This window comes from Lathamus discolor, chromosome 2 (assembly GCF_037157495.1).
Source record: "Lathamus discolor isolate bLatDis1 chromosome 2, bLatDis1.hap1, whole genome shotgun sequence".
In the NCBI taxonomy this organism is placed as follows: Eukaryota; Metazoa; Chordata; class Aves; order Psittaciformes; family Psittacidae; genus Lathamus; species Lathamus discolor.
The window spans coordinates 105997439-106009483 of NC_088885.1; the positions used below are offsets into that span (position 1 = coordinate 105997439).

Genomic DNA, 12045 nt, shown 5'->3' on the forward strand with positions numbered 1-12045 from the left:
CCATGTAACAACTATAAGTGTAAAAAACAATACAGTGAAGAGATAACCTCTTCATTTCCCTTCAGTGTGATTTCTCTTCATCTAAGATACCAGATCAGATGCTTATAATATGGTAAAAGGCAGAATTAGAATATTGAAATATATTTTTTATCTATAGCACCAGGGGTAGACAGCAGCACCGTCAGCAGCATTGGAGAATTCAGTGCTGCTGTCCTTAAACAGTGTCAGCTGAAATGAAAGACTAAATGACCAGGTTAAGAATAGGGAGCTGCTTCCTGTGTGAGTATTTTGGATCAGTCTGGATATCTACTGTTAAATCCTGCTAAGAAACACCAAAAGCTACTTTATTCTGACAACTGGCTCACTACAAAAAATGCTGAACATTTACCCAAACTCTGTACGTATGTTATGCGTATTTGGGAGAGGGAAATTTGGGTGATGGTGACAGAAGGTTTCTTCTGAAAGTTCTCAGCAGTATAAAACTCGTGCCAGGTAAACTCAGATTTTAGGACAATTTATTTATCCTCTCCACCTGAAACTCAGCATCACACTCCTGAAATTCCAGACTCGAAGGAAAGCTGAAAATAGCTTATTACCATCTTCACTTCTATTACTTAGGCTGTTGTTGATGGTTAATGGAGAATGAAAGCCTATTCCAGCAGCTGGCTGCAAGCACTTCACCAGGAGCATCACGTTAGTGTAGGCAGAGACTAGTGAGCAGGAAGGGTGAGTTTTACCCCTTTGGCTAGACACTGACCTGAGGTGTTTCGGAAGCCCTTTGCCTGGCATAATACCAGAGTCTACTCACACACAGTGTTATTGCAGTGCAGGAATCATCGCACTTCTTGAAATTGTAAGAAACCAAACCCATGCTAATCACTCCATTGTCACAGCTCTTTTTGTATTTATGGATGTGGTTTTCCTCCATTAAAGTTCCCTCTTGTCTGCTGGGCTTCCCATCAGTAGTTGAAAGGCTGAAGTTTACAGTGTTGGAGGATGCAGAATGGCCGGAAAATAAGTGTAATGAATCCTTAACAAAGTTCAGCACTGCAGGAGGCCCAGGCAGAAGCTTCTGTCAGGGAGAGACATGCCTGGCAGCTCTGCATTCCTTGGCTTGTGGGTTGCTCCAAATCAAGGGAAGGCAGGTGCTTTGCAGCCAGCCCCCAGCAGTCCTCCCCACATGCCGCCAGCAGCCAGAACCCCTTCAGACCCTGCTTGAGCTGGGGCATCTCTGAGCTGCATGATGCTGGCATGCTCCTTACCTGACCAACAGTTTGCACAAGCCTATGCTTGTGAATTTGTGTGTGTGAGAGACACAGAGAGGAACAATTAGCTGGGCTACACCAGCAGGTCCAATCCCTGTGTAGCTGTTGTGGTTTAAACCTTACCATCCTCAGGTACAGTATAATGTGCGTATTCAGGAAAGTAATCTTCGATTTTTGATTTCCCTGCCAAGACTTTTTCAGCCAGCATGTCCTGTTTATTCAAGAACAAAATGATAGAAATGGTCCGTAACCACCTGTCAAAACCAAACCAAATGTTTGTGTTAGCTGTGACACAAGAAAAACATATCACTTCAACAGAGAATTTACTGCCTTTTCCTGCATGGATAGAGAGTGAAGTAGTGATAGAGAGTGAAGCCTCTAGCAACAGAAAAAAAAGGATGACCTGAATTCTTGTTTTAATTAGGTTGCACCTGTGCTAGTGGGTATATTGATGGGGCCTGTAAATACATTCATAAAAACTGCAGTAGACATTGCTGCAGGGAACAGCCTTCAAAAATTGTTTTCTAAATTATCCTTTTGAAATTGAATTGGGAAATGGATGGCATTTCCTAAAAGCACCACGGTCCAAAACCAGGCATTGCTTTCTACTTTGTTTGGTTTTGCCGAAGCAAAAGCAAAAGGCTGGAAAGCTGCCTCCCCCCAGACTGCTCTGTCTTAACTACTGTTCATCCACAGAGATATCCCGCCCTTTAGGGTGGACTGTATGACACGTGTTGGATCAAAAGAAAACAATCTCTCTTTTGTCCCCAGATTAATACCTTGTCATCACTATGACTTGTGCTCAACATCTTTCTTCTCTCTACCTTAAATCCCTTCCCAGTGGAGAGCATCCTCATAGGTATGTGATGAGAACTTCATTACCTTATTTTGTGTATTGTTTTTACCTTCTGTCAGGAACCTGTTCAGATTGCTATTTGGTTACACTACTGTAATTTACATGCACTGTGGCAGAATGGCAATTTAATGGCAGTTACAATTAGATTAGATCTGAAATATCATCCCACAAGGCAGAGAAGCTGAGCACTCTCAGAGACGAGTCTTAAGAGAGCGGCTGCCTACGCGGGTATCGAGTGAATCTAGCGCAACGCCAACAGCAAGCTGCTCCTGCTGCTGCACTTGAGGAGGAGACAAAATGTGATTTGGAGGATGCTCTCAGTCTCGGTCAAGCAGCACAGTGACGCCAGGAAGGGGTCTCCCCTGCTTCCCTTGCAGCAGCTGGCACGGGGAGCTTGCTCTTCGCAAGCTGTCCCCATGCTCTGCACCATTTTGGCAGCAGCAGCAAAACACTGTGCACCACACCTGTGCCAAAGCCCCCACTGGGGAGAGCTAGGCACCGCAGGGACACCCTGCTACCTGGCCCTACCTGGGCATTTTCTGAATAAACAATCTGATCACATAATAAGGACAGTCCTATTTTGTAAGGAGTTAAACTGTAGCTAAACTGGTGAAAGAGGGTGGGAAGTGAGGTATGTTTTACCTATTATTCCAGATACTTTTGAAAAGGTCCAGGGATTCCCGTAGTCTGTTTGTGTTATTGTCTTCCCTTATTACCATATTGTAGCTGCTGCAAGCCACAACGAAGATGATAGCCGTGACATCTGGGCAGAGCACACAGAAGAAAGAAAGAAAGGAAGAGAGAAAAGAACATCTCTGTTACCCCAGCATATACTCCTTGGGGTAACACTGCCATTACTCCCCAAACTGGCAAAAACACCTGAAGAAAGTAACACCGTAACACTGGACTCATGTATTAGTGACACACTATGTGTGAATATGAACACTAAGCTGCTCACACCTCAGAGAGCAAGCTCAAAATAAAGCATGTGGAATATTTTTACTTACCATTAAAGCATTGGATCCATTTTCTTCTCTCATCTCTCTGGCCACCTACATCAAACATGCTGTTAAAAAGCCATAGGATGTTATATCACTTATGTGCACTAGGAAAGTCACACGAAGCATGCAGCATGAGGGTTCAGTTTAAACATCTGACAGCACCAAGGACAGTGACAGTAAAACACCACCTGAAGGTGAGTGTGCACCACCTGAAGGTGCTGCATGTCACAGAGCTGCACAGCTCTACCTGCTCTGCTCTGCCAAGACTACTGAACCCATGAAATGAGAAATACTCTTTTCCAGGGCAAGTGTTGGCCTTTCCAGCCCACAGAAGTGCTGCAATGTAAAGCTGGAACTACCATACCACAAATAAGGGCGGATTTAGAGTATTTTGAAGGATAACAGGGAGAATGTGTCTCTCTGTAAGGAGGAGGACTTTGGGCAGCTCTGCCTCATCAGTGCCGCCACCTTCCTGCTCAACAGAGTGGAAGCAGCCCAATAGTGGGTGTTTTAAAGAGACACAGTGTAAAATGGACAGATGCAGATCTTGCAGCCCTCTGGAAGAAGGGACACATTTAACTCTCCTCATCTCACTGTACAAAGTCTGACTCATGGCACCATTTCCATTGATTTCTACGAGACCTTATCCCCAAAAGTATTGTATGAGTTTACACTGCTATACAACGAACCAGTTAGTAAAAACAGCCACGACCCCACAACAGAGCATCGCTAATAAATATAACTAATCTCAGCTCTTTTTGCAAAGCATGAGGCAACTTTACCTGTGGGAAGAGAACTAAAAAACCAAACCCAAACAAGTCAACTCCAACCTGAAAGCTACTACACCAAGCATACATGAGCACAGACATCTGAAGGAAGTTGTTAAAAATTAGTATAATATTCATAAATTATTACTAACAGACTTACTGGAAATTTACTTTATCTACTTGGAATCTTGTTTCAAAAATCCCTGATGTCAACACTCTGCATCTTAATAGGTCCTGGAAATGAGAACACAGAAGCTGATTAGCAAGGATTTTTGTAACCTCATTTTGTTTTTAAAAGCACGATATATTATTTTCCATGAAAAGTCTTAAATGTTCCATTACGTTTAAGTTCAATCAGACTTGCTGGTAAATGTGCATTTGTTCATACTGACACAGTGGATATATGCAAACACCATCTCCAATTTGCTTTGTGCACTCTCACAAAGCGGGAGACCCTACATCCATTCTCCTTGCTGCTCACTGAAACCTGCTATTGATGGTCACACAATTATGTATGTGACAGGGATAATGAATTCTGAAGTTACATAAAACTAAGAAAAATGTTATTCATGTTGTAAAGTCAAGTATTCAAGTGTTAGAAAACTCCAGATTTACAGTTGCCCAGGCAACCTTAATTCTGCCCTCTTTTGTATTGAATGAGACAGGAATCCTATCGAAATAATAGCTTGTGACTGAGTAATTAAAGCTCTATTACAGAGCACAGGAGAACAGAATTTAAGTTGTACATAAATTTGGCATTTCTTTCTGATTTTTCAAAGTAGAAATACTTCCTAACTTAAATAACAGTCTTTTAATAATTAAAAACCTAACGATTTCCTTGATTCTTAAAGGAAATAGGAAGAAGCAATTTGTGATGCATACCTCAGGCAACCATGTGCCATCACCATCGCCAGCAGCATTTTTAACCTTGACTATCCAGCACTGCTGTTTGGGCAGTGGGTGCAGAACTATACCAGAGGCTGGAGAAAGCTGCTGGCTGCCTGGCAGCAATGAGCCTCCCTGAGCAGCCACTCCTTGGCAGGGCTGCCTGCCTGGAAAGCATTCCCTTCCTGGGGCAAGGGAAGGGCTGCTTGGTCTAGCTTAGCTCTCCTTGCCATGCAAGGAAGCGGGGGAGGGAAGCAGGGAGGAAAGGAGGCAGTCAGTGTGGAGTCCAAGCACAGCTTGCCTTTTTCCCCTTACCCTACCATCCACTGCTTCAAGTACTGTGGTGGCTGGCAAACCTTGGTTGCTTTGGGAGCTGCACAAACTCAGCTGAAGGCCAATGATTTAATTATTTTAGTTATTGTATTTGTTACTGTCATTTTCTGTCACTTGCTGACATTTATTTGTTGTTGAAGTCAGTCATTATTTGGGGATGGTGGAAAAAAATTAAAGGAAGTAAAGGAAAAAAGGAAAATAGTGATTTTTACCAGTTAATTCAGCAGGACAACTGATCCAGTATAATAGGATAAAAATCCAAAAGCAAAAGAGCTTTAGAGCAGAAGTTTTCTGTCTGCCAAATACCAATACTTCTGATCTTTGGAGACATAGGGCATTTCTTCCCGAAGGAAGTATCAGGAAACACTTCTAGATGATGAATAACTGCTCCAGTTAGAGTTGTACCTCCCAGGAACAAACAGGCCAACACTAACATAAATAATGAAAGCAAAAATGAAGCTTTGCTTCATTGACTTCTCTCTCCAGCGGAGTGATATCGATGCTACAATCAGACCATGAGGTCTAGATGAAGTAAATCCCAGAGCTACTGCTCTGGTCTGCAAATGTCTTGAGGGCTTTAATAATTGATCCTATATTGGGTCAACTATACACATTTCACCTCCTGATACAACGCATACTACATTTTACTGCCTTCTGTTTCAGGGTATGGTCAGATTTGTGGCTACAGACCTTAACTAGGTCTGAAGGAACAGGCTCTGTTCCACATACTTCCTTGTATGATCTCCGGCAAGTCACTTCTTTCCTCTGAATTTCACTCCCTGCTTGTAAAATGAGATTTGGAAACTGTATTTTTTTAAGAGCGTCCACCTGTTATATACACCCCACACGGTTAGACTGAATTACCCGGTGCAGGGATTCTCTTCTGCCACCTGTAGTTGCAGTTTATGACACAATCTTGGCTGAGACTACCAGATGACGGTGGGATACCAGCACTGAAAAATAACAACCTCAGAGTAAGTTTGCCGAAGGAAACAACACAGCCTGAGTGCAGGGAAGGCAGCCGAAGCTGTGCACCATGGTGAAGCACTTTAAGGCTGCACCACTTCAGCATTAACTTTCCTGAATGTCTTTGTCACTAAAGAATTCTATCAAGATGTATTGGGGAAATACATCGCTATGTCACTAGAGCAGTCTATCAAGACATCTGGGGAAAAGTGTACTGTCTTCAAATAAGGCTTAAATAGAAACTATCCTGCCCACAGGAGATGGGCACAGGCTGGAAAAAAGGTGTCTGCAAGACTGCAGAGAAGTCCACAAGGTCTGCTGCTGCCACTGGTGCTCTCCTGGGATTTGGATACTAGATCCACTGTAGGCTCTTGCCTCTGAAGGGCCCTTCTGAGGGACAGGGGAAGCCTCCCTCTGGGTTACCATCACCTCCATCATTGAAATAAAACACTGCTTCTATGTAGCGAAGGCTGGTGAGGGAAACTGTAGGTTTTTACATTTGTATTTTCTGTTTCCTTCACTTGGTTTGCAGGATGCAGAATGGAAAACAAGAAGAGATTACAGGAATCACCAACCTACATACAGCAACAGTAGAAGACAAGCTTGCACCATCAAAAAGCCTCTTCTTCTTGAATATCCACTAGTTAAACTGCTAGACTGTATTTTGATATTGTACATTAAGCCCTGTTTCAGCTGCTGTTAGGATTAAAATCAATTACATAAAGAATTCATTTGAATGGGAGTCTTGGTTCACACCCTACCCCATTAGTTATACTAACCTGATCTGTAGGTGTGTAGTCATCCATGCTGACACTGTCAATTCTTTCTAAAAAGCTGAAAGAAAAACAAACATGCACTTAGAAATGGAAAATACTGTCTAGTATAACACTTTTCACTAGTTTCTCTGGTTTAGACTCTTGCTGCAAAGTAAAACATAAATCCAATGGTAAAGGTATGAGTCCAATGATTTACTTACACTGATGGAGATTACATTTGCTGAGCTGAACAGCTTTTTACCCAGACTTTGTTTCAATACAGCACTTCTACACTTACTGTTATGAAGTAGCCACAAGTGGTCCAAATACAATTAAATGTTATAATTTGGAGGTCCATTAAAAAATACAACGACTAACCTGTGTCATAACATCATAATGATTGTTTAAACATAAAAAAAGATTTTGGGGTTCAAAAAAGAAAATGGGGTGAAGGACTGCCTTTATTTAGCATAATGTTATGTTAATTATATTCTCAGTCATGTTGCAGCGATGCTTGTTAATACATACAAATAGCTTTGGACCTACATGCTGACTCACACACTGCAACCAAAGTGTAAGTAGCGGAAACCAAAACTGACATGAAGTGGGGGTTAACTAGTCTAACTCTTTATGTTGCCAAAACTCGGTGAGATACATGAAATGAAACAAAACCTTACAGCTGCAGGGAAGAACAAGAGAAAAGGGAACCAGAAAAAAGGTGGGAAACCACATTCCTGAAGTATTTAAAAATCTTTCAAGATTTTATTCTTTCCCAGAATATGTCAGAATGGCAGTATTAAGGACATACAAATGTGATTTTTATAGGTACAGCTAAAATAGGCAGGATCTCTGTTCTGACTTCCACCCGTTTCTTACGTTTCTTACATGTGAGCCTGGCAGACTCATTTTCCCCAGACTGCCCGTATGACAGAAGCTTTCTTGAATTTCTGCACTGTTATTTCCTATTTGGCAGCGAATATCCCACCAGCTGACTCATCCTGCTACAATATTATCAAGATTTCTTTATCAACTGGCAAGTTGTTTCCTCATTTTACTTGGGTGTGCATGTGGCATTTACTTAACTGCAGTGGGGAAGACAAAAAAACCCATGAACTCTTGACTTACAATGTGACTCACTGTTAACATGGGGTCACACACTGACCAGTTGAAAAAATGCCCCCTAAAAGCCTGTTTGCAACTGTTATAGCACTTTCCCACGGATACGAACTGAAAGGAAAAGAATATACCCTGCATATATATTTGCTTATACTACTTTTCCTTTTTGAGCCTCCATTGTTATAACAAGGAAACAATATGTGCTATCTACAGCTAGAATATCCAGCTTTTCCTTCTGGATGATCAAGGTATGACGGTTAAGCATATTGTTTAAAACATCACTGTTTAGCACAACACGATGGCTGCCTCTTAACAAAACTATACTGAACAAACTAACGAGAAAGCATCTTTTTACAAAACCTTCTGCCCTGCCAAAAGCCACTATAAACATGTAAAGATATAAAAGTACATCTTTACAGTCAGCTACCATCACCATGAATATAGCTACAGCTATATTCAGACTGAACCCTTTGGTCGGGTGATTTTCATCCCCTTGAGAATATTGATTAGGCAAAGCTTAACTGCAGTTACTCCCACAGGTAATGCAGACACTGGAGCAGAGCAATGTATTTTTAACTGGTGCACCTATCGTTAACAGAACTCTCATCTCATGCTTGCAGCACGCAAGATGAAAAAAGGCGACAAAAAAGCCCAAACCAAAAATGCCTCTGAGCTGAATCTGCCTAAACACAGAGTAGTTTTCTGTAACACAGCTGTTGAGGCAGCACTCCTGTATTTCAAAGTCCATTTCAAAGTTTTCTTTCCAGTTTCTTAACCGTTTGATCCAATGGGCCTGGAAGGATGCACTTTTCAACAGGATAAAAGGTCAGTAGAAGGGTAAAACCAGGTCTCTGAGTGCAGTAAGAAGTGGCAATACCAGCAGGTTGAACAAGCCTGCAGAAAATGGGCAGGATCTTGAGGGAGAGCTAGCCAACCGCTGTGGGCAACGTAAGGTCAGGATCGATAAAAGCACGGAAGTCAGGGGAAAAAATGCTGCTCAACCACGGCTGACACAGAAAGGGCTATGGTTAAGAGTGTAGGCAGAAGCGAGTCTTTCTGCACAAATATGAACCCATCACAAACCTCACAAGACAGGGTGAACCCCTGTTTTTCTTGCAGAACGCTTCCTTCTGGAAGTAATGTATAAATCAGATGGTACATCTTGTTTCCCCATATCAAGGTAGAATTTATCCAAAATGATTAAACATGCATGGTATTTAGTACCAATTCACATCTCGCACACCTATATAGCAAGCACTTCAGGAAGGCTACTGGTTGTTAGGTTTGCTTGCTCCAAACAGGCAAATGATGGTAAAGAACAGAGGAGTGAATAACACAATGTTACACTGCAAATAATCTATGGCAAGGTTGGGAATGAGATAAGTCCTAATTAGATGTCTTATGTATCAGCCCAAGTTGCCTTTCATTTAGAAATTGTCAGCCTCCTCCTGGTAAAAGGATCCATTTAAAGTACCCTGAACTGCAACGCTACAGTTAAGAGACAGTGAGCTCTGAGAAAGAACATGCACTTAAAAAAACATCACTTGACATAGCAGCTATAATGTTTTATGCTAGTAAGGTTGCTGGCCACATGTGATCTATACTAAATAAATGCAATGATTAACAAGGTTTTACCTGCCACCCCACTGTGTCAAGCAGCAATGATATCACTAACTCCAACAGATCAATACGCAGCCACTAGTAAGATTTGGTTAATTTTGTAGCTTTACAGAAAATTAACCTTTTCAGTGTGTGAAGGACAGGCTTCTTAATATTTCTTTTGCAACTACATTAAAAGTGCACTGAGATTTCTAGACACTGAGACACAGAAAGCTATACTCTTACTTTTTGGAAAGAAAACCGGTTCTTGAATATTCTTCGTATAAGCTCCTTACTTGGCTAATTAGCACAGTATGAAAAAACAGCTCTGACAGGCAAATGTACATAGTAGGTACAAGTAATGGATTCCAGATGAGTTTAGGAGTGAGTACTGCCTCATTACTAAATACATTTGCTTCATTCCCATTACTGTATTAGAATGGGAAAACTAGAATCACTTTCCTAACTTGCTTTCTAAAGAACGTTAATTTCTACTAATCCCAAATGCCTCTAATGATTATGTTCTGGCATAACATACATTCTTTTATAGATATACATATATATACACATCAGCAAATTTTAAATTTACATGACTAAAATTTCAATGTAAAGTGCTTGAAGTGGGAAGATACCTCCCAACTGTGGCAACGCTCCTGTCTCCACTCGAAGAATCAGCATGAGGAAAACACAATAGTAGAAAAATGAGTAAAAATGGACACTGGTGTCACTTATTCTCTCTTTTTAGATCCTGTTTTTTTCAGTCCTGGGATAAAGTTATTTTTCACAGAATTATGCCTTTTTAGAATACTGACAGGTCTGCTATTTATGCTGCTTCTATAGAAACCCATACTTGGAATTTATGTTAATTCTGCAGTGATTGCTTTGCATGCATGTGCAATGAACTTTAAACTCACGCATTCAATTTAACTGTGACTAAAACTGTAACATATCATAAAATATTTGTATTTCTATTTCACAATTGTGCTTTTATTTATAAAGGATTCAGTCTGATAATTTTACGACATTTTAAGTTCTTCTTAATTTTACAGTAGGGTGTTCTACATTTCCTTACATGGAACAGCATGAACTACTATTTTTGTTTTCTTAAACAAATGAGGCAAGATACTGGAAGGAAGGTCTTCAGTCATCAGTTTGGAAATGCAGTGGTTTGGTTTGCCAAAAAAATAAAGAAAAATGGACTGATACAGTTAAAAAAACCCCATGAGCTACTGACATTATTATATCTATTATTAAGCTGATCTGTAGTTTTATAAATATCTTCAGTAGTTTCCTAGGAAACTCAGCTGACACTTAGTTTGACAAGCAATCTCTAAATCCTGTATTATGCAAGCTGTGAACACAAAAGTACAGGTTTTAGATGTGCCTGCCAGTGCATGTGGGAACTATCAATAAGCGTTATTCTCTGTAAAAGCCATGGCAATTTGAGCAGCAGTACCAGCTATATAAGAATTTCTGAAAAAAAGGATTCATAAATGCACAAATAAAGGGGAGGTAATCGTACATGAAAAACCTTTTCTCCCTGCGTAAATCACTACGTGGCTCTGTATAAATATTCTGACCCCACAAACAAAATCACAATTGAAAGAAAAATCATGTCTTGAGAATAATACGACAGACACAAAACCCACTATGCTATATTTGTAAGTGCATTTTGACATCCAACGAATTGGAAAGATGAAGCGCTAAACCCGCAGATCAATATAATGAACTACACAGCGAATCTTCATCTACTTCAACCATTTTGCATGCTCTCACCCTAACATTCCAATGGCTTTGTTCTTGTGGAAAACAAGAAATCAAACCCATGTCAAAATGCTTGTCTCCTTAAAAGAAAAAGGTAACGTGGCAAGTCTTAAGGCTGTAGCTATAAATTCTCTGTAAGACTGAAGAATCTCAAATTTATCCTCATGTAAGTTGTCAGGGTCAGCAAACATTCACATTTCTGATGGACAATCAAGAGCTTTGAACTCCTCAGCCAGGCTCAAAACCCAGCAGAAGAACCATTATCTACTGTATGAAACCATCCAGGAGCAGGACTTTTGAATTCCATCCTCTTTGGATTGCAGTAAGTCACGGGAGAGGCAGACATTTCAGAATGAGAACACCTACCCCAGGTTTCTAGGGAGCTGAAATAGAAAACAGACCTTCCCCTCCTCCCCATTACAGTTACCAGGGACAACATCAGGATTTGAAATTCTTTTTCTCCTATTTCTTTCTATATTTTAAATAAATAAATAATAGATATATTTCAAATCAACTACAGGATTACAAACCTGTAATAATAATTCTTCCTACAATATCCGAAATAGGAAACTATGGATTTCTGGTTTTGAGAATACCTTAGGTTCTATGGTTGCATTTCAAGCAACCTCAAGTTATTCTGATACACTTCCCAGTAAGTGAGAAAGACATGATGAAAACAGCCCCCACTATTATTGTAACCCCTAAAGGATTAATTTTCCCAAGTAACTTGCCAAAAAT

General features: G+C 40.6%; 2 protein-coding genes across 8 annotated transcripts in view; one reads left to right on the forward strand and one right to left on the reverse strand.

Moving 5' to 3' along the window:
- Nucleotides 1–6750, forward strand: part of MPPE1 (metallophosphoesterase 1) — a 47264-nt gene extending 40514 nt beyond the window's left edge. The window contains exons 12-13 of one of the 2 annotated variants that reach the window (XR_010610134.1): nucleotides 2037–2124; nucleotides 6606–6750. The gene's annotated coding sequence lies outside the window, so the exon portion shown is untranslated. Of the gene's footprint in view, nucleotides 1–2036; nucleotides 2125–2847; nucleotides 3163–6605 lie in introns of those variants that run through there. The other variant, XR_010610133.1, reaches the window with a different exon arrangement.
- GNAL (G protein subunit alpha L) overlaps nucleotides 1–12045 on the reverse strand; it is a 193932-nt gene that overhangs the window by 8833 nt on the left and 173054 nt on the right. For all 6 annotated transcript variants that reach the window (XM_065667968.1, XM_065667973.1, XM_065667971.1 and 3 more), the window contains 5 exons: nucleotides 6853–6907; nucleotides 4050–4123; nucleotides 3129–3187; nucleotides 2764–2884; nucleotides 1389–1519 (listed from right to left, as the gene is read on the reverse strand). In XM_065667968.1, the coding sequence (XP_065524040.1) occupies nucleotides 1389–1519; nucleotides 2764–2884; nucleotides 3129–3187; nucleotides 4050–4123; nucleotides 6853–6907 (440 nt within the window). The remainder of the gene's footprint in view (nucleotides 1–1388; nucleotides 1520–2763; nucleotides 2885–3128; nucleotides 3188–4049; nucleotides 4124–6852; nucleotides 6908–12045) is intronic.